Source organism: Rhinichthys klamathensis, unplaced genomic scaffold (genome assembly GCF_029890125.1).
Source record: "Rhinichthys klamathensis goyatoka isolate OS25496 unplaced genomic scaffold, OSU_Roscu_1.1 h1tg000019l_1, whole genome shotgun sequence".
In the NCBI taxonomy this organism is placed as follows: domain Eukaryota; kingdom Metazoa; phylum Chordata; class Actinopteri; order Cypriniformes; family Leuciscidae; genus Rhinichthys; species Rhinichthys klamathensis.
Genome location: NW_026606570.1, coordinates 4,078,824 through 4,099,017, shown reverse-complemented (window position 1 = coordinate 4,099,017; position 20,194 = coordinate 4,078,824). Strand labels below are relative to the sequence as shown.

General features: G+C 44.4%; 1 protein-coding gene across 2 annotated transcripts in view; it reads left to right on the top strand.

The window, feature by feature from the left end:
• tecta (tectorin alpha) overlaps positions 1-20,194 on the top strand; it is a 48,108-nt gene that overhangs the window by 1,645 nt on the left and 26,269 nt on the right. For both annotated transcript variants that reach the window (XM_056236223.1, XM_056236233.1), the window contains exons 2-15: positions 980-1,052; positions 1,372-1,511; positions 1,707-1,994; positions 2,143-2,280; positions 2,463-2,628; positions 2,834-3,066; positions 4,111-4,290; positions 4,461-5,031; positions 6,072-6,685; positions 6,923-7,493; positions 7,583-8,232; positions 10,299-10,403; positions 10,502-11,042; positions 11,803-12,002. In XM_056236223.1, coding sequence (XP_056092198.1) covers positions 989-1,052; positions 1,372-1,511; positions 1,707-1,994; positions 2,143-2,280; positions 2,463-2,628; positions 2,834-3,066; positions 4,111-4,290; positions 4,461-5,031; positions 6,072-6,685; positions 6,923-7,493; positions 7,583-8,232; positions 10,299-10,403; positions 10,502-11,042; positions 11,803-12,002 — 4,461 coding nt within the window. In that variant the 5' untranslated portion in view covers positions 980-988. The remainder of the gene's footprint in view (positions 1-979; positions 1,053-1,371; positions 1,512-1,706; positions 1,995-2,142; positions 2,281-2,462; positions 2,629-2,833; positions 3,067-4,110; positions 4,291-4,460; positions 5,032-6,071; positions 6,686-6,922; positions 7,494-7,582; positions 8,233-10,298; positions 10,404-10,501; positions 11,043-11,802; positions 12,003-20,194) is intronic.

The following is a 20,194-nucleotide window of genomic DNA, read 5'->3' as shown; positions in this document are numbered from 1 at the left end:
CTGTGGAAACACCCTTAAGACTGAAATAGACTGGGATATAATTAGGATGAATCAGTTTTACTTACTATTGCTCACTGTTTTGTCATTGCCCTTTCTAAAAGACATTTGGTGCTCCTGTTCAAAATATAGGTCTACCTAAATTAAGTCCGGAGTGACAAAGTAGTTCCAGTTGATCGTTTTACCATCAGAATCATTTTAGGTCATTATCATTTCCGTTCCGGATTTGAGAAGATGTTCGTTTATTTTGGCACACTAAGGCTTGGTGAATCTAAAGGGAGTGAAACCCAAACTTCTGCCCCTCAGGGTTGCCGTAAAGACCCTGGCAACTCAAGCCTGCTAAATTAAACCCATTAGCCTCACTGTTCACAGTCCTCTCTCTGATGCCAACAAGTCATAGAACATAAACACTTTGTAATGGACCCTTCAGACGATGGATAGGAGCAAGGCAGGTTCTCCCAGCCGCGGGCTTACTGGCACTGTGGAGGCCTGGAACTGCATCACCATAGCCCACTCACACGATAGTTCTGGAGAATGTGATCCCAACACATTGTTCCCCATCACATAATAGAACCTTTTCAACTCAGGGCGAACAGGCCCACCATGGAGAGGGAGAAAGGGGGAGAATCCCCCCATGGGAGACCTGGGAGACTGCTCTTTAAACCAGGGAAGATTGGAAACAAATGCAACTTGGCCTAGTTGTTCATTTCTTAAAATAGGCTTATTTTCATACTAATATTTTTTTTATGAAAAAGGTCAAAATATTTTCATCTTAAAATAACTGATGTTTGGAAGGCTGGTGCCAATAAAGTATTTCTGATATTTTGTGATGAATATTTGAATTCATCTTTTTTTAATTTTATTATTATGTGTCTTGTTGTATTTATATGTGTGCACTAGAGGCTTCATTAACAAGAACATGTTCTTGTGTATGCAAGCACACTTGGCAATAAAGCTCTTTCTGATTCTATATGTTTCTCAGGTGTTTAGGATGGTCAGAACAGGCACTTTAGTCTCTCTGCTCCAGCTTTTCAGCACCCTTGCTCCCAGAGGAGGTAAGTGATGTCCTCTCACAACTGGATACAAACCCTCTCCTGCTTGCACAGTGATTGATAGATAAAAAGAGCCAAGGCACTGAATAAAGAGTTAATTAATTAAGTAAAGATGTGATTAAAAAAGAACCCAAGAACCCAAACCTTTTCCAAGTCTTTGTAAATTACTTCTCTACATGACTTACATCGCCTATGCAAAAAGACACATCAATGAATTTATGTAGTTTAAATCCATTATTTTCAATCCAGACACCCTGACATGGCCAGTTGATCAATACTTCTTTTCATTTCATTCTCAACATTTCCTTTATTCTCTACATAGCATTTTCTCAGGAGACCCTCTACCCCTTTGGACCAGCTCACAGGGATTTAGAAACCCCTAAGATGGATGATGGCAGCTCTCCAGAGATTCCACTACTAATTCCATTCATATTCTTCAATTTGCCCTATAGGTCCCTTTATGTAAGTCTCCAAAATATGAACAATAACTGTGAGATAAATCACGAAAAATCTCATTGCAACATCATAGGTGTTCAATTCAGCGGTGAATAGGGAGCTTGGTGTAAATATTCTTGGTGTTCTTAGTGATCTATTCATCCATCTACCAGTATGTGAAGAGATCAGTGTTACAGCACACTATCTTCTATTCCCCAACAGGTCAACAACAATGGAGTGATCTCCTTCAGCATTCAGGTGAGTCAATTCACTCCAGAGGCTTTCCCCCTCAGTGACAGTCGTTCCTTCATTGCCCCTTTATGGGCTGACGTGCATAATGGTATCCGTGGAGATGTGTACTACCGTGAGAGCACAGACCCAGAGATCCTAGAGAGGGCCAATCAGGATGTCAGAAAGTATTTCAAGAATATGGTATCGTTCACTGCCACCTGGGTCTTTATTGCTACCTGGAATCAGGTCACCTTCTACGGAGGCAGCCAGACAACACCGGTGAGGCAAAAAGAGATATATTCAGTTTGTCAGTTTTATTTGTGTGACCAATTAAAAAAAAAAAAAAAAGCTACTGAGCAGTAGGGACTGTTTGATCACCACATGAACAACAAAAGAGAGTAATCATTCTTTTTTTCTTTTTTTTCAGGTAAATACATTTCAGGCAGTTTTAATCTCAGATGGCCAAGCTTATTTTGCTATGTTTAACTATGGAGAGATCAGCTGGAGCACAGGCACGGCTAGTGGAGGAGACCCTCTTACAGGCCTGGGAGGAACCACAGCACAGGTAATCTTGAAAATAACAGCTGTTACAGAGGTTGCTGTATATTATGGACTATTTCATTACATTCTTCTGGTTCTTTGCATCAGGTAGTTTCCTGGGAAATGTTTTCACCCTCTGCAAACTCACAACATAATCTCTTTGATCTCATGATTTTCCTCATTCTCTGCTATGTTTGCTTTCTCTAGGCAGGTTTCAATGGTGGAGATGTCAGCCATTTCTTCAACCTTCCTGGATCACGCTCGAACGAAGTGGTCAACATTGAACAGACCACTAATGTCAACGTGCCAGGACGGTGGTTCTTCCGCATTGATGGCGAGCAGATAGACCCAGCAAATGGCTGCAGCTACACTGGTATGACAAAATGCATATAGTTGTAGCTAGGGAGAGTTATATTTTGTGGTATTTGCTACATTTAATTAATATTTTACTCATAAGATTATATCAAATATGTGCTCTTGTGTTATTTGTACACTTTTATTTCAACATGTTATCTATCACACCATACCCAATCTCCTTCTTCCTCTCTTTGCATTTCTGCAAATTTAATTTTTTTCAGGGCGGTTTTTCCGGCGTGGGGAGGTTTTCTGGCTATCAGACCAATGCACTCAACGATGTAGGTGTCTTGATCTGGATAATGAGGTCATTTGCCAGGAAACTCCATGTGGTCAGCTAGAGACCTGTGAACAAGTGGAGGGGGCTTATTACTGCCAGCCTACCCGCACTAGCACCTGTGTGGTGTTTGGAGACCCCCACTACCACACTTTCGATGGATTTCTGTATCACTTCCAGGTGCAGTATAGGGTTAAAATGATCCCATTTCTATAAAAATGGTCAGTAATAGTTATTAATATTTTTTAAAGGGATAGTTCACCCAAAAACGAAAATTCTGTCATGATTTACTCACCCTCAAGTTGTTCCAAACCTGTATGAATGTCTTTTTTCTGCTGAATACAAAAGAAGATATTTTGACGAATGTCTGTAACCGAACATTTGATGGGCCCCATTTACTTCCATAGTGCTTTTTTTTTCATACTATAAAAGTTATAAGGGCCCATCGAACTGTTTGGTTACCCATATTCTTTCAAATATCTTCTTTTGTGTTCAACAAAAGAAAGAAATTCATACAGGTTTGGGACAACCACCTTTTTGGGTGAACCATCCCTTTAAGGGACCACTATTGGCAGTCCTGGCTCACTTTGTGCCCTAGAAAATGACCTAAGGGGGGAAAACACATTTCTACAAACTTAGTCATTCACTAAAAAATATTGTGATAAAATATGTGATAGTCCAATGGTATATACAGTACTTACTTTTTTATCACCCAATAGGACCCAAGTTCAAATCCTGACCTAATACCATATATTTTTTTAAATGAACAAATTTGCAATTGAGCTTGACAGAACAATTTTTTGGATTTTCAATCCATGGAAAAGCGCAGCTTTGATATTTCAATAACTTCAATAAATACTCCAATAACATTGACCAAAATGGCTGGACCAGACCCCCCATGACAACAATGCTGTTGGCTCGACTGGACTGACCACAACTAGACACAATAACCATGCAACTTATTTATCAGTATACAAAAGTGCACTTCTGGAAATAGTAAAGTATGACATTTTCTGAACCTAGAAACAAATTAAAAATAATACAAATCATATTTCACAGATTGATTTTATAAGATATCTGTTATCAGAGTGTTATGCTGAAAGCAAAAGCAATTTTAAGATTATCATATCACAAAGCTGAATATAATGCTGATTTGCTGTTTTGTTTTTGCTTTGTAAAGAACTGTAGGATGAAACTGTGTGATCTCCTTGATCTCTTATCCAGGGTACTTGCTCATACCTGTTGGCTCGTCCATGCTGGGAAATGCCTGGTTTGCCCTTCTTCAGTGTGGAGGCCAAGAATGAAAACCGTGGTGTGACCACTGTGTCCTGGCTAAGGGATGTGACAGTAGAGGTGTACAACCACCGTGTCACACTACCCAAAGGGACTCTGGGAACTGTGCAGGTTGGCTCTCTTCATGTTTCAGTCCTTTAAATTTGAAGCTGCTCCTCCTACTAAATTGACCAACTGTACAATCAGTATGAATAACAGCTTCGTAGATTAAATTGTTCTTGCAGGACACAGGCGATATAACCTTTCTCAATGTCTTTCACTTTGTGTTTCTGTTGTTACAGGTGGATGGCCTGATAAAGACTCTCCCTGTTCAACTTCAACTAGGCGCAGTCAAGGTTTACCAATCTGGTGTTGCTGTCGCTTTGGAAACAGACTTTGGTCTCTTGGTGACCTATGACGGATTGCACTACGCCTCCATCTCCCTCCCCAGCTCTTATTTCAACAACACTTGCGGTCTATGTGGTAACTACAACGATGACCCCGCCGACGACCCCGTGTTGCCAGATGGCTCGCTGGCAGAGAGCGTAGTGGAACTAGGTGGTAGCTGGCGAGCCGAGGACACAGATTTTCGTTGTACAGATGGCTGTGCCCAGAACTGTAGCTTGTGTGAACCGGCAGCCGAAGCATTCTATTTTCGCTCAGACTACTGCGGCCTGATCAATAAAACTGATGGGCCATTCAGAGACTGTAGGGCTGTGGTAGACCCTACAGCATTTGTGTACAGCTGTGTTTATGATATGTGCAGCAATCGTGATAACATCACCACCCTTTGCCAGGCTATACAGGCATATGCACTTGCATGCCAGGCCCTGGGAGTCACTATACGACCCTGGAGATCACGCTCGTTCTGTGGTGAGTGAGGTCAGGTGTGATCTTAAGTTTAATTCAACATCTTTTAGAGAGATTCAATCAAGTACACATTATTTAAAGGATTAGTTTACTTCAGAATTAAAATCTTCTTGATAATTTACTCACCCCCACGTCATCCAAGCAAGATATTCATGTCTTTCTTTCTTCAGTCGAAAAGAAATTAAGATTTTTGAGGAAAACATTCCAGGATTTTTCTCCATAGTGGACTTCAACGGTTATCAACGGGTTTAAGGTCCAAATTGCTGTTTCAATGCAGCTTCAAAGGGCTCTACACGATCCCAGCCGAGGAATAAGGGTCTTATCTAGCGAAATGATCTGTCATTTTCTAAAAAAAATTATACATGTACTTGTTAACCACAAATGCTCATCTTGCACGTCCACGACTTCACGCATTACGCAATCATGGTGGAAAGGTCAGGTGGTAACCTGACGTAGGCGGAAAATATAGGGTTGGCCAAAAATCTCCTCCAACTTCAAAATCGTCTGACATCATTGTTTTACCTTTTTATTTTTTTTTACTTAGTCTTTGCTCGTTCGCTTTGTAAACACTAGGAAGGTACTTCCGCCTACGTGACCTTTTAACGTGATTACGTAATGTCTGGCGCATCACATCTAATGCAAGATGAGCATTTGTGGTTAAAAGTATATAAATGTTTTTTTGTGTGTTTTTTTTAAATGACAGATCGTTTCGCTAGATAAGACCCTTATTCCTCAGCTGGGATCGTGTAGAGCCCTTTGAAGCTGCATTGAAACTGCAATTTGGACCTTCAACCCGTTGATAACCGTTGAAGTCCACTATATGGAGAAAAATACTGGAATGTTTTCCTCAAAAAACCTTAATTTCTTTTCGACTGAAGAAAGAAAGACACGAATATCTTGGATGACGTGGGGGTGAGTAAATTATCAGTAAATTTTAATTCTGAAGTGAACTAATCCTTTTCTCACTTTCTATCATGAATATGTCCTTTCTATGCTCTTTTTTCCACTGACCTTGCATTTTTCCATTTGCTATTGGCTCTTAGCGTTGACATGTCCTGAGAACAGCCACTACCAAGTCTGCACGAGTGCATGTCCTGCCTCCTGCTCCGACCTGACGTCTTACCTCTACTGTACCCATCCATGCACTGAGGGATGTCAGTGTGACCAGGGCTATGTGCTGAGTGGTAGCCGCTGTGTCCGCCGGTCTGAGTGTGGATGTGAACGTGATGGCCTGTACTATGCCCTAAATGAGACCTTCTGGGCAGGGGAAGGGGGCGAGGTGGGTGAAGAATGCACCCAGCGTTGTGTGTGTGGGCCGGCAGGTGAAGTGATATGCTTCAATGACTCTTGTGGGGAAGGCGAGGTGTGTGCAGCAGAAGTCGGGCTGTTGGGGTGTTACCCTCGTCGTGAAGCAGTCTGTTTGCTATCTCAGTCTCAAATACTGGCCACGTTTGATGGGTCCACAATGCCATTCCCTGATGAGAGCTCATTCTACCTGGTGAAGACTTTGGGACGCTTGCCTGCAAATGTTACATCAGTGGAGGTGAAGATTGGCAGGAAGTTGGTGAATAAGGGCCCAACATGGCTAAGGCCAGTGGTCGTTAGGGTTGGACATTTGGAAGCACAGATAGGTGGCTCGGATTTCGACTTGATCAAGGTTTGTGGTGTCTTGCATAGTTTCTAATCTGCAAAAAAATACTCAGTTCTCAGGTCTGTGAAATTGAAACTGATGCTGTTAAATAGATACTTACTTCAAAAGAAAGACAACTAACTATAGCAATATCATTATTTAAACAGTAGAATTGATTGCTCCTCAATATATTCTTACATATTGCTGAAACCAAGTTATCTGATTGTATGACGTGCTGATGTTGTCATACCTCTCTTTGCCCAGGTCAATGGTGAACCAGCGATTCTTCCTTATGTTCATCCAGTGGAGCCTCTCATAATATACCGGTCCTCTGGTAATATCACAGTGATTGAGTGGAGTGGTTTAGTCCGCTCCCGATATTCACGTCAAGGCCTGATAAACATCACTCTTTCTACTCTCTTTTACAACACCACCTGTGGTCTCTGTGGTTTCTTCAATGGAGATCCAATTGACGACCTCCGGCTTCCTAGTGGAAGGCAGGCCGATACAGCTGACCAGTTTATTGAAGGCTGGAGAGCCATTGCAGATGATCTGACATGCAATGGCGATTGTGAGGACTTGTATCGTATGTGTACAGATTTAAGGCTGTACCAGAGCCCATGGCTGTGTGGAAACATCAATGACCTGGTAAACAGCTCATTCCTGGCTTGCCACACGGCTGTTAATCCCTCTCCTTTCTTCAGGAACTGCCTCTACAACATGTGTGTACGGGAGGGAAACCGTTCTGCCCTGTGTAACTCCCTCCAGGCATATGCTTCAGCTTGCCAGGATGCTCAGATCAACCTGGGAGCCTGGAGGAGTGCTACCAACTGCCGTAAGAGTGTTAATTGTTTCTCTCTTTTACCATTTCCAACACCTTTTATCCTAGTTACATGATTTCCTTCCCTTTCTTTCTTTCATTAGCTCTACCCTGTCAAGAAAACAGTCATTTCGATGAGTGTACATCTGCATGCCCTCTCACTTGCTCTAACCTGGATGATCCAGAGGAGCCGTGCCCTCTAACCTGCTCCGAGGGCTGCCAGTGTGAAGAGGGCTTTGCCCTCCGTGATGGCATCTGTGTGGTACGTAGTGACTGCGGCTGCTTCTACCTGGGTCGCCAGCTGGCCACCAATGAGACATTCTGGACTGACTGGGAGTGCCAGGAGCGCTGCTACTGTAATGGCACAGACAACAGTGTCTACTGCACCTTCTCACCCTGTCACCCAGAGGAGTACTGCCAGGAGAATGAAGGCCTATTTTTCTGCCAGCCAAGGACTGAGGCCATGTGTGTTGTTGCTGGATATGGCCACTTTTTGCCATTTGGAGGTGTACCATTTGACCTCCAGAGCAGCTGTACTCTTCGTCTGGCCACTACTGAGTGTGGAGAAGGGGAAGAGGATGGGTTTGGTGGACTAGACAGTGCAGAGACAGTTCTGGGAGGACTGCCCATGTTCCAGTTTTCGGTTCGGAATGAAGAGAGAGACACAAGTCAAGCTATATGGGTGCGGGGATTTGTTTTGGAGGTCTATGGATATGAAATTGAGGTGTCCCGAAGCTTCAAACACACAGTCATGGTAAGCTTGTCCTGGAAAATATGTTGAGATTATCAATAATGTGTATCTTATGATTTTGTTCTCTTTGTTTTAAACAGGGCCATATCCAAGAATAGTAGTTTGTGTAAAACTTGTATGTACTTGAGTGACACAGATAGCATGTTCATATTTGTTTCGCAATGTGTATAGATGTGATCCAAAGCTGATTTGGATCAGTACAGAATTCACCTGCACTAGAACAGACAGCTACTGATACATTTTTTGGCCATTTTCTTGAGTGGCAGACATTTCATAATCACAAGAATTTGTCTGTAATTCTAGAACACAACCTTTTGAAGGTCAAACTCCTCATTTTTTTTTAATGAACCAAAGTTATTTTAATGAACCGAAGAGCTAAACCGGGAGTATTTTTTTTCAGGTGAGGGGTATAATATTTCAGTCAGCATCTGTTAGCAAACTGGAGCAGATACAGAGGGAAACTGATAACTGAGTGACGTCTGGAATGAGTTCACAACACGTCTGGAATGAGTTCCCAACACCACCGAAAGATCTGAGGAACTTTAGATCAAATAAAGATTGAGGGGAGAAGAAAACCAAGTTAGAGAATGAGAGACAGAGTGAATCATCGAGAAACTGGTCTTTGAACCAGGGACGGACTGGGGCTAAAAAACAGCCCTGGACTTTCTCCCAAATAGGCCCATCATCCAGCCATTCGCCCCTAGCCACTAGGATGTCCTGATACTATGCCACAATACTGTAACCTATATCAGACAAGGTATTCACAGCAATTAATATCTCAAAAACAATGATGACAATTGGGGTTTTGTTTATTAATGAAGCCTCAGTCTTCAAATAAAAACAAAAAAATGTACAATGCCATTACATCTGCATTGAAAATAAAATACAAATAATGAAATGTCACTGGCTACAGAAACCCTAATTACACAAACTTGTAATTATAAAACATTTAGTTACTATATACCAGGGGTCTCCAACCTTTTTGTGTGTGAGGGCTACCTCAAGGGATAAAATAATCTAGAAGGGCTATACTCAAAAATATTTATTATACATATAACATGGTGGTGTTTTTTTACCTTACCTTTACCTTTACTTTTAACTTTAACTTTTTTATTTTTCACCATCATATGCGAAATAATAAAATATCTTGATATTCTGGTTCAACAATTGGTGAAAAATTTGTAATATATATATATATATATATATATATATATATATATATATATATATATATATATATATATATATATATTATTCTCTAAAAACCTATTGTAGCATAAACATTTAGTATAAATATTTAATGCAAAATAAATAAATAAACTGCCATAACTTCTAAACAAAAACATTACTGCATTACATTTAATAGCCTACATTTAAAGGCCTACATGACTATTAATATAACAGCATTTTTAATATGAATACAGGCACATTTCTGCCAAAAAAGTTTGTTTTACTAAGTTACAGTTAATTCATAAGTTGTGGAGTGAAATGTCTTCTAACTGGTTTGTTCTTGGAACAATGTTTCACCTGTTTTTTTGCGTCAAGATGTTGAGAATATCAGCGCTGTTTAATCTGGCTTTTAACTAGCTTAAATCACAGCCATCTGTGGGTTTATAATAGAGATAGAGAATTCTGCGCTGAATTGAAATGCTTCTCAGTGGATCGCGCAACTCTGTGTAATAATGTTCGCGTGATCGAGATCAGTCCGCACAGCTGCTTCGGCCGCGATTCGGCCGTTTTTTTGGGCCGAGCTGATAATGCTCCGCGCTGGCATCCAACTTAAAGGTGCATTGCTGCCACCTACAGTACTGGAGTGTGAAACAGATTAGTGGGGGGAAAAAACAGGTTATGACTGCGTGTGTGGCGGTGGTGGGCCGGCCCGCCGGCCGTCCTTGAGTACCGGCCGTTCTGTGATACTCCAGATCACACAGATGGCCAGTCCGCCCCTGCTTTGAACTATGCTAAGTATAGATAGAAGATGAAAAAGAGATGCAGAAAGCGATGAATCATGTACCAAAAGGATTTGATAAATATTAATAAAAAAAAAAGTTTTTTTTTTTTGCTTTTAGGTGAATAAAGAGCGCATGTATCTGCCTATAAAACTCGGTCCAGGGAAAGTTAACATCTACACACTTGGTCTGCAGTTACTTGTGGAGACAGACTTTGGACTGAAGGTAAAGTACAAACCAAAATAAATATCGCAAACCTCTTTTTACTTGTAAAACACATTTATATTATCCAATGTGTAAGCTGGTTTATAATATCTCTACAGGTGGCTTTTGACTGGAATACTTTACTGCTCCTCACTCTTCCTCGCAGTCTCTTTAATGCCACCTGTGGGCTCTGCCAAGGAATGCCCATTTCTGGTCCCACTCTAAGTGTCAGCGAATGGGGTATGGCATGGGCAGACCGTGACACCTTCTGCCAAGTGGGTTGCGGGGATTCTTGCCCCCGCTGTGGATTGGTTGAGAGGGACCTGGCTGCTGAGGTCCCCGCCCAAGTAACGGATGCTGTTGGTAACACTGACATGGATAACGGTAGCCCAGGAAACCGTTTTCATCTCGCTGAAGGGTTGTATGTTTATGTCGAACCTGAGGCGGTGAGATTATGTGGACTTATTATAGACCGTGGAGGTGTGTTTGCACGCTGTCACAGCAAAGTGGCTCCAGCCTACTTCTATCAGAGCTGTCTGCAGGATACATGTTTGGATCAAGGTGCGAGAGAGACAATATGTAATTGGCTACAGATTTATGCAAGTACCTGTCAGACACAAGGAGTATCTGTCACTGACTGGAGAAATTCCACACCCTGTGGTAAGAAATATGTCTTGTAGTTCTTGTCACAATCTTGTTATGCATTAAATTTAGTGGTGCTTGCTAAGACAAGCATCACAATTATTATAGCTCATATTTGAGGTTAGGGGTATGTTCTACAATAAAACTTTTGGCTCATTAAGAAGAGGTGTGCTGTTACTTTTCTAAATGGTCAGACTTTCACCTGATGAATGATTAAAAAAACATACTTAAATTGAAGGAAGGACTAGAGCCATTTCCAGAGACTAGAATACCATAGATACATGGGGGTGGGCTCTTTGACTTGGACCAGTAAGCATCCACTTAACCAGCCAAAATGCAACTGTATAGAAACATTCAGAAAATCACTCAGAATGTCTTAGCAATTACATATCACATTATGGGAGAGCACCATGCATATTTTCTTCAGAAAATGTAAACATTTAGAATTTTAGTAACATTTATGAGGCTGCTATTAAACTATTAAGTCATTTTTATGCAATTAGATGCAAATGTTGTTTGCACATGAAAATGCTATTCAGAAACCCCTTAATGCCTGGCGTTATGCTGTCTAACCACAAACCATGGCTTACTTTACATATGTTTTGTTTTGCCAACATAGAAACTAGAGGACATTTTATCACAATCAAGGCCCTGTGAATGCCACACATTCATATAAGCCTTTTACAGAGAAATACAATACATCTTCCCCTTTACTTCTCGAGAAACTCACCCGTCCAATGAACTCCTCTTGTTTTGCCCCCTCTGTGTGTGTGCCCAGTGCTGTCGTGCCCTGTGAACAGCCACTATTCCAGCTGTGTGATGGTGTGCCAGCCGCAATGTGCCCCTGCACGTGGACAGAGAGACTGTAACCAGTACTGTGTTGAAGGGTGCCAGTGTGACCAGGGCTATGTGCTTAACGGCAAGAGCTGTATCCTCAGTCAGAACTGTGGATGCTACACGGATGGTAAATACTATGAGGTGAGTCAGCATGTCACAGAATTGGACAAAGCCAATACACAGCATGGAGCTGTATGATAACTGTACAGAACAAATCAATTTGTTTTGCTTGTCAGACATGAAGGACAAACATCTCTTAAAAATATTGCCACATTACAAGATCTTGTTTAACACGTTCATTATGTCCAACAAATTAAACCATCAGATTGAAGGGTGATTCTCACAAAACTGTATTTTCTGCTAGCTTTTTTCAAGGTAAATGTTGGTGTCTTTCCAAAAAAGGACACCAAATAACCAAATGATACAAGCAGTCCATAAAGTTCACACATTTATGCACACCAAAGCATCCATGGAAAAAAAAACAACTGCTGGTTTACTTTATCCAGCTAAAACATAGTTTGTGTATGATCTGGCCATACAACGGTAGGGTGTTTTGACGTTCCGTTCAGTCTATAGTTCACACAGTGCGATGTGTGAGGGCTTGCGCTCTTCAGAAACAATCACAGAATATGACAGAGCTGGTGTTCTAAAGCGAAACACACACTGGAATGAATAATTCACTGAAAACGCTATGTGAGTGACTATTCTCTCTGCCATCTGTGATGTAAGCAGCCTGGTTTTCTTTACATTAGCGCTACTTTTGACTGATTAAATTAATTTGCTTACTGGAGGATTGAACTGAAAACTTTCCCTGAGTTTAGGTCTTAAAGGGATAGTTCACCCAAAAATAAAAATGATCCCGTGATTTACTCACCCCTCAAGCCATCCTAGGTGTATATGACTATCTTCTTTCGGATGAACACAATCAGAGTTATATTAATAAATATCATTGCTCTTCCAAGCTTCACAGCGGTAGTGAGTGGCGGTCCTGATTTTGAAGCAAAAAAAATGCATCCATCCATCATAAAAGTAATCCATATGGTTCCAGGGGGTTAATAAAGGCCTTCTGAAGCAAAGCTATGGGTTTTTGTATGAAAAATATCCATATTTAAAACTTTATAAACTAAAATAACTAGCTTCCAGCTTCCGGCCTACGCAAGTCGACTTGCACCAAAAGAGTAACCCCTGACGTGATGTAGTAGCGTAAGCTTTGATGCCTCTCGCGGTTCGAAACAAATAGGGCTGGGCAACAAACTCAAGCTCCTCTTCTCTTATATCGGTTTTAGACCAGTGTTTTGTTTTGCTCTATCCTCTGCGCTTCCACGTTCGTCAATACGTCATGCGTCAGGTCAGGGGTTACTCTTTCGTCATAAATTGATGTGTCGTCTGTCGGAAGCTAGTTATTTTAGTTTATAAAGTTTTAAATGTAGATATTTTTCTTACACAAATGCATCGCTTCACTTCAGAAGGCCTTTATTAACCCCAAAGAGTCGTGTGGAGTACTGGATGGATGCACGTTTTGGGGCTTCAAAATATCGACCCCCATTCACTGCCATTATAAAGCTTGGAAGAGCCAGGACATTTTTTGGTAACACTTTATAATAACTGCACGCTATTAATCATTAGCTAAGCATTAATAAACAGTTAATTCGTCATTTATAAAGCATTAATAAGCAGTTTATAAATACAGCTATAAATGCTTTATTCTTGATTTATAAGCATATCTATAATGTGATTAATAATTGTATTTTCATTCTTTATTAATGATCAATTTCTAATTTCTAAATGAAGTATTGCTTTATTTACAAACCAGTTATTTAGGAGTTGTCAGTGGTTCATAAAATCACTTAGAAACTTTAAGTAAATGATTAATAAACTATTTAAATGTACATTCATACATGTTGTACATTTAACAAGCACCATACCAGGGTTACAGGTGCTTGAGCTATTGTATATGCTCAGTGTGATAAACGTACTCGGTTACTAACATAAGCTCGGTTCTCTCTAGAAGAGGGAACGAGTACTGCGTAATATCTTACGCTAGGGGAAAACCTTTTTTCCACGAGATATTGAAGCCAAAAATTATCCTTAATTTTGAATTAATGTAAAACGCGTTGCGGCAGCATGCAGACATAGGCAAGACGGCTCGCGTGCCTATTGGCTGTCCTGCGGCAACTGCAGCAGCCTATCGAGAGAGGCCCTTGGTGACGTCAGATCCGATGGGGGCGCTTCGCGCCCACTACGTCACGTCCTGCCGAGACGGGCGTGGCCTGGGCCTATAAATACAGCTCGATGGCCTGATATAATCTGGTTTTTCATCGCCGAAACGAACCAGAGCATGTTGCAGGTACGGCAAAGATATGCAGTACTCGTTCCCTCTTCTAGAGAGAACCGAGGTTACGTTAGTAACCAAATACGTTCTCTTACGAGAGGTTTTCTCATACTGCGTAATATCTTATGCTAGGGGAGCACAATGTAAAACGCTGTGCGTGCTGGGATCCAACACCAAAGTCCCAAGGGCAGGTGCCCGGGGCTCATATAGTGCATAATCACCAGGGACTCACAGAGAGTCTGAGAAGAGAGGCTAGAAGCGTCATTCCCAATAAGTAGCACCCTAAGGGAGCTAATCACATCAACAGTGTTCCACACAGTCAGGGTGAAAATGTTCGGCCTGAACTGGGTAAAGGTATGGGTCTTACTTATCGCCCATTGAGTTTTTTTGGGGGGGGGTTCGATCAGCGAGCTGTGCTCAAGCGGTTTCAGTATTCTGAACCGAAGCAACGGAGCAGACAGTACTGATCTTTAGACCGAAAGTAGTTTAGCCTGTAAGGCGGGAACCTCTAGGTTATAAAACCTTATAAATGTAGACGGGGAGGCCCAGCCTGCTGCCATGCAGATATCCTGCAAGGTAATCCCGCTAGACCAAGCCCACGACGAGGCCATGCCTCTTGTGGAGTGCGCTCTGACACCCAAAGGACACTGTAAGCCTTTAGAAGTGTATGCCAGAGGCTCTGTTTCAATGCGGCTAGTCCCTAAGCACGCCCGCTGAACGAAACGAAGAGCTGCTCAGTCTGTCTGAAAACAGACGAGCGAGACACATAAGCTCTTAATGCCCTTAAAGGAGGCTCGCGTCCTTTTCCTCGTTGTAAACCGGCAGGGCACACAGGGAAATAACTTGGGCCCTGAACGGTGTGTTGAGGGATTTAGGCACGTATCCGTGTCTTGGTTTGAGTATGACTTTCGAGTCATTTGGCCCGAATTCCATACACGTCACGCTTACTGAGAGCGCTTGTAAGTCCCCTATGCGCTTCACTGAAGCAAGAGCCATAAGAAACACTGTCTTGAACGACAAATGTTTCATGTCTGATAAATGGATTGGCTCGAACAGGGTACCTTTCATGGCTTCCAAAACCGTAGAAAGGTCCCACATGGGAACTAAAGGGGGTCTGGGAGGATTCAGCCTCTTAGCTCCCTTAAGGAAGCGGATGACCAGATCGCTCTTCCCCAGTGACTGGCCAGTCACTGGTTTAGTAAACACTGCTATGGCCGCCACATAAACCTTGAGCGTGGATTGGGTTCTGCCCTTATCCAGTAGCTCTTGAAGGAAGGAGAGAACTTCCGTGACCCCGCAGTCTAGGGGTGAAAAGCCTTGAGCTTTGCACCAGCCAGAAAACAGACCATTTTGAGGAATAGAGTCGTCCGGGAGGTTAGCGGGTACCCGTTGATGGCCCATGCATGTAGGCGAGGATGCCAAATCGAGCCCTTGGCCTGAGAGAGGAGGTCTTTCCTCATCGGTATTGGCCATGGGGCAGTGCTTGTCAGCTGCATCAGAACTGGGAACCAAGCCTGGTTTTTCCAGAGCGGAGCCACAAGTAGCACTGAGCATCCGTTTTCCCTGATTAGTTCCAATACCTGAGGCAGGAGCGAGACGGGGGTAAAAGCATAGAGTGGGCAGCGGGGCCAGACGTGGGTCAGCGCATCCCTGCTCTTGGAGAAAAACTTCGGACAGTGAGCGTTCTCTTGGGACGCAAACAGGTCTACCTGCGCTCTGCCGAATGTCTCCCACAGCAGTAGGACCGTCTGCGGGTGCAGAGACCATTCTCCTGCTGGAACATTGTTTCTGGACAGTCTGTCTGGTCCCAAATTCAGGTGACCAGGCACATGTGTTGCTCTCAATGAGCGCAGATTGTGCTGAGCCCAGACCAGGAGGCGTTCCGTCAGCCTGTAAAGGTTTCGGGACCTGACGCCACCCTGGCGATTTATATAGGCCACCACTGACATGTTGTCCGAGCGGACCAGGACGTGGTGATTTTTTATCTGAGGACAAAAACGCCTCAGCGCGTTGTCGACTGCCATCATTTCCAGACAGTTTATGTCTAGGGTAGCTTCTCCCGTTCTGACCACTGGCCAAAGAACGGTCTGCCCTCGAGCAGCGCTCCCCATCCCGAGGTGGAGGCATCCGTGGACACCACTTTCATACTCGAGGAAGTCCCCAGGTTCACACCTGACTGATACCAGTCGATTGCTATCCAAGGTTTCAGAGCTGTGACGCATTTCTGATCGACCTTGAGGCGAAACAGACCGGAGGCCCATGCCCGAGGTGGTACTCGGGCTTTTAGCCATAACTGCAGTGGGCGCATGCGAAGCAGACCCAACTGGAGTACTGATGATGCTGAGGCTTTGAGACCCAGCATTTTCTGAAACCTTTTGAGCGGGACTATAGTGCCGCAGCGGAAGGATTTCGTGATGCGCTGAATGTTCAGTCTACGCTCTGGCGACAGTCGCACTGTCATAGACAGCGAGTCCAGTTCTGTGCCCAGAAAAGATATTCTCTGACTGGGAGACAGCTAACTTTTCGCCCAATTGACTTTGAGACCTAGATTCTCGAGATGTTCGAGTAATATGGTCCTGTGTTCTATGAGCTCTGAGTGTGATCGAGCTAGAATCAGCCAATTGTCCAAGTAGTTCAAAACTCTACATGCCCCGAAGTTTCAGGGGTGGGAGAGCCGCGTCCATGCACATTGTAAATGTACGGGGTGCTAGGGACAGGCCGAACGGTAGGACTGTGTATTGATATGCCTGGCCCTCGAAGGCGAATCTCAAGAATTGCTTGTGACGTGACGCTATTTGTATTTGGAAATACGCGTCCTTCAGATCTATTGACATAAACCAGTCCTCTTGGCAAATCTGCACGAGGATTTTCCTGGTTGTGAGCATTCTGAACTGGCGTTTCACAAGCACTTTGTTCAGCTATCTTAGATCTAGAATGGGTCTGAGAGGGTCTTTTTTCGGTACCAGAAAATATCTGCTGTATAGACCCCCTTCGCTCTGAGCTTGAGATAAAGGCTCTATGGCCCCTTTGCTCAATAGTTTCGCTATTTCGGCTCGAAGTAGATGGGCTACTTCGGTTTTTACCGTAGTTTCGACCCGCGCCAGGTAGCGGCGGAGATGTCGAGCGAACTGCAGCGAATAGCCTCTTTTTATAATGTTCAGCACCCATTCTGATACCCCGGGAAGCTTTGCCCACGCATTTGCATGAATAGCTAGGGGTGGAATGAGATCTGGGCTCTGGCCGCAACATAGTGGCGACAGGAGAGCTTTGGTGTGGATCACGGCGGGCAGCCTGGCCATGCTCGACTCCCTTATGGCAGTCTGCTGAGAGCGAGCGAGCGGGGCAAACCCTGTGGGGCTTAACATGTCTGTGAGTGAATGTGGGTGCGGGACAGAGTACACATTTACTGCACTGAAAACACCGTCGGCCTGAGCTGACTGTATGTGTGTTGGTTTCGTTTTTACAGAAACCGTGGTACATGCAGTGTGTAGTGTTTGTGGGCACTGGGTTGTGGACACATTCACTACATTTAATGCACAATTTTTAATCACAAAGATTTTATTTGTGTGAGCCCTGTACTGTGGTGGGCTGTGCTTGTGTGTAGGAATGAACACTGGGTTGTGGGCATTTTTATTACACTCATAACACCATCAGCTGTGGCCGGAATACCAGAAATTACATTCTTTATGTGATTTATCTGGGTCGCCATAAAAACGTCATTTGTGTGCAGGCAAGCGGGCCGTGGTACCGGCTTGTTTACTGCAAAATACACTGGAACCGTCGCATTTTCTGGAACTGAACGAGCGAAAAGTTTCAGTGGAAGTCTGGCTGCGGCGAAACTTAAACACCGTCATTTTCCTAGGAGGGCTAGGAAGACTTTGAGGCCCCGCGCTTTATCTCAATCTTTTGCCGGGGCCCACACGGAGGGGGGCGGCGGCCGGCAGAGCGAGAGCGTGGTCTCTGGTCCCGGGCTTGACGGCGCTGTGAAGCGGAGGCTGTGGCTGGGAGCTTCGAGCAGACAGCTGTTTTGGGCAATCTGCCGCGAAGCAAGAGCGCTTTGGTAAGAAGTGCTTCATAGCCTGTGACGTCTTCTGAACCTCAGCGAATCTATCCGCGAAAACTTTGACGGATGATCCAAAAAGGCCAGCAGGGCAGATGGGCGCATCGAGGAACGTGGAGCACTCCGCGTCCGGCATCTCAGATAACGTCAGCCATAGGTGTCTCTCAGCAACGGTGAGAGAAGCCATGTTCCGCCCAATGGCCTGTGCAGCAAATTTCGCGGCACGAAGAGCCAGGTCCGTAGCGCTCCTGAAATCCGGGACACTGATAGCTTCCGGTCCTTCCTCATCCAGTTTTCGGAGAAGGTCGGCTTGGAAGATCTGCAGTACAGCCATTGAGTATAATGCCGATACAGCCTGCCCAGTGGTGGTATAAGCGCGGCTGTGCATAGCGGAAGTAGTGCGGCAAGCTTTAGAAGGTAGCGCCGTCTTTGCTCGCCGTCCAGCAGAGGGCGGGCAAAGATGGGCCGCTACAGCTTCTTCTACTGGAGGAAGAGAGTGGTATCCTCTGTCTTTAGCACCGTCCACCACGTAGAATGCTGCTGAGACAGAGGTACGCATTCTGGCTGAGAAGGGGGCATTCCAAGACTTCACGACTTCTTCATGAAGTTCAGGAAGAAAAGGCGCGGACCTAGAAGGCGGTGGAGCGCGGTCCCTTTGCAGGAAACATCCATCGGAGGCTCGCCACGGCCTGTGAGAGCAGACGCATCAGTTCGGATTCGATGCTGGCCCGTTTCCCTGACGACTCGCGGGCAGAGGGGGGAGGTCCACAGAGCTCGCCCAAACCTCACTGTCCGACGCCAGGATAGAGCAGCTGGCCTCCTCTACAGATGCAGCTATCTCGTCGTCATCAATGGCGGAAGCGGCGGCGGAAGGCGGCCGTTGTCCGTCGGTGAGCGACTCGAGTGAAGCTGGTGAAACTGGCGGGCGAACCGGCGAGCTTTCGCGGGGCTGGAGAAGGCTCAGGGACCCGCTGAGTACGGCACTTTTTACGGCGCGGCACTATAGCGGGCGGAAGTGCAGACTCTGAGAAAAATGCCAGGCGAGTCCTCAGAGTCACCATGGGCAATAGCTCGCAATGACGGCAGCCGCCGTCAGCGAGCGCGAGAGCTGCATGATCCTTACCCAGGCAGGAAACGCAGATGACATGGCGGTCCCTGTCGCTGAGTGCGGCTCGGCACGAGCCACAGGAACGAGGCATCTTTAAAAAGACGCTGCTCTTTTAGATGGAGAGAGTGTGAGTCGCAGCGGCGAACACACACTCGGCAGAGTAAAAGGATATAAACCCCGGAAAGCATAGCATGTACGGCGACTGAAGGCGGCGAGATGAAGGCCAGCGGCTTCAGATGCAAAGGCTCGTCCCACAGAAAGCTTTTTCTCAGACGGCGCGGCTTCCTCACTCCGGATCCAGCGATGCGTGAGCTTCGCTGAAGAGATGAAAAATCAGATTATATCAGCCCATCGAGCTGTATTTATAGGCCCAGACCACGCCCGTCTCGGCGGGACGTGACGTAGTGGGCACGAAGTGCCCCCATTGGATCTGACGTCACCAAGGGCCTCTCTCGATAGGTTGCTGCAGTTGCCACAGGACAGCCAATAGGCACACGAGCCGTCTTGCCTATGTCTGCATGCTGCCGCAACGCGTTTTACATTAATTCAAAATTAATAATTTTTGGCTTCAATATCTCGTGGAAAAGAGGTTTTCCTCTAGCGTAAGATATTACGCAGTACGAGAGAACCTCTCGTAAGAGAACTCCCGATTTCTAAGATAATTTAACTGCGTGCCATAAATTACATTAATTAAACTTCAGTAATTTATTCGCGTTAAATTGTTTTAAGGTGTTAAAGATTTTTAATTTATCACATGCAACGCGTTAACGTTGACAGCTCTAATATTATATATAAATATTCTTAATCAGTTACTGTATCTGTAACTTACTTGT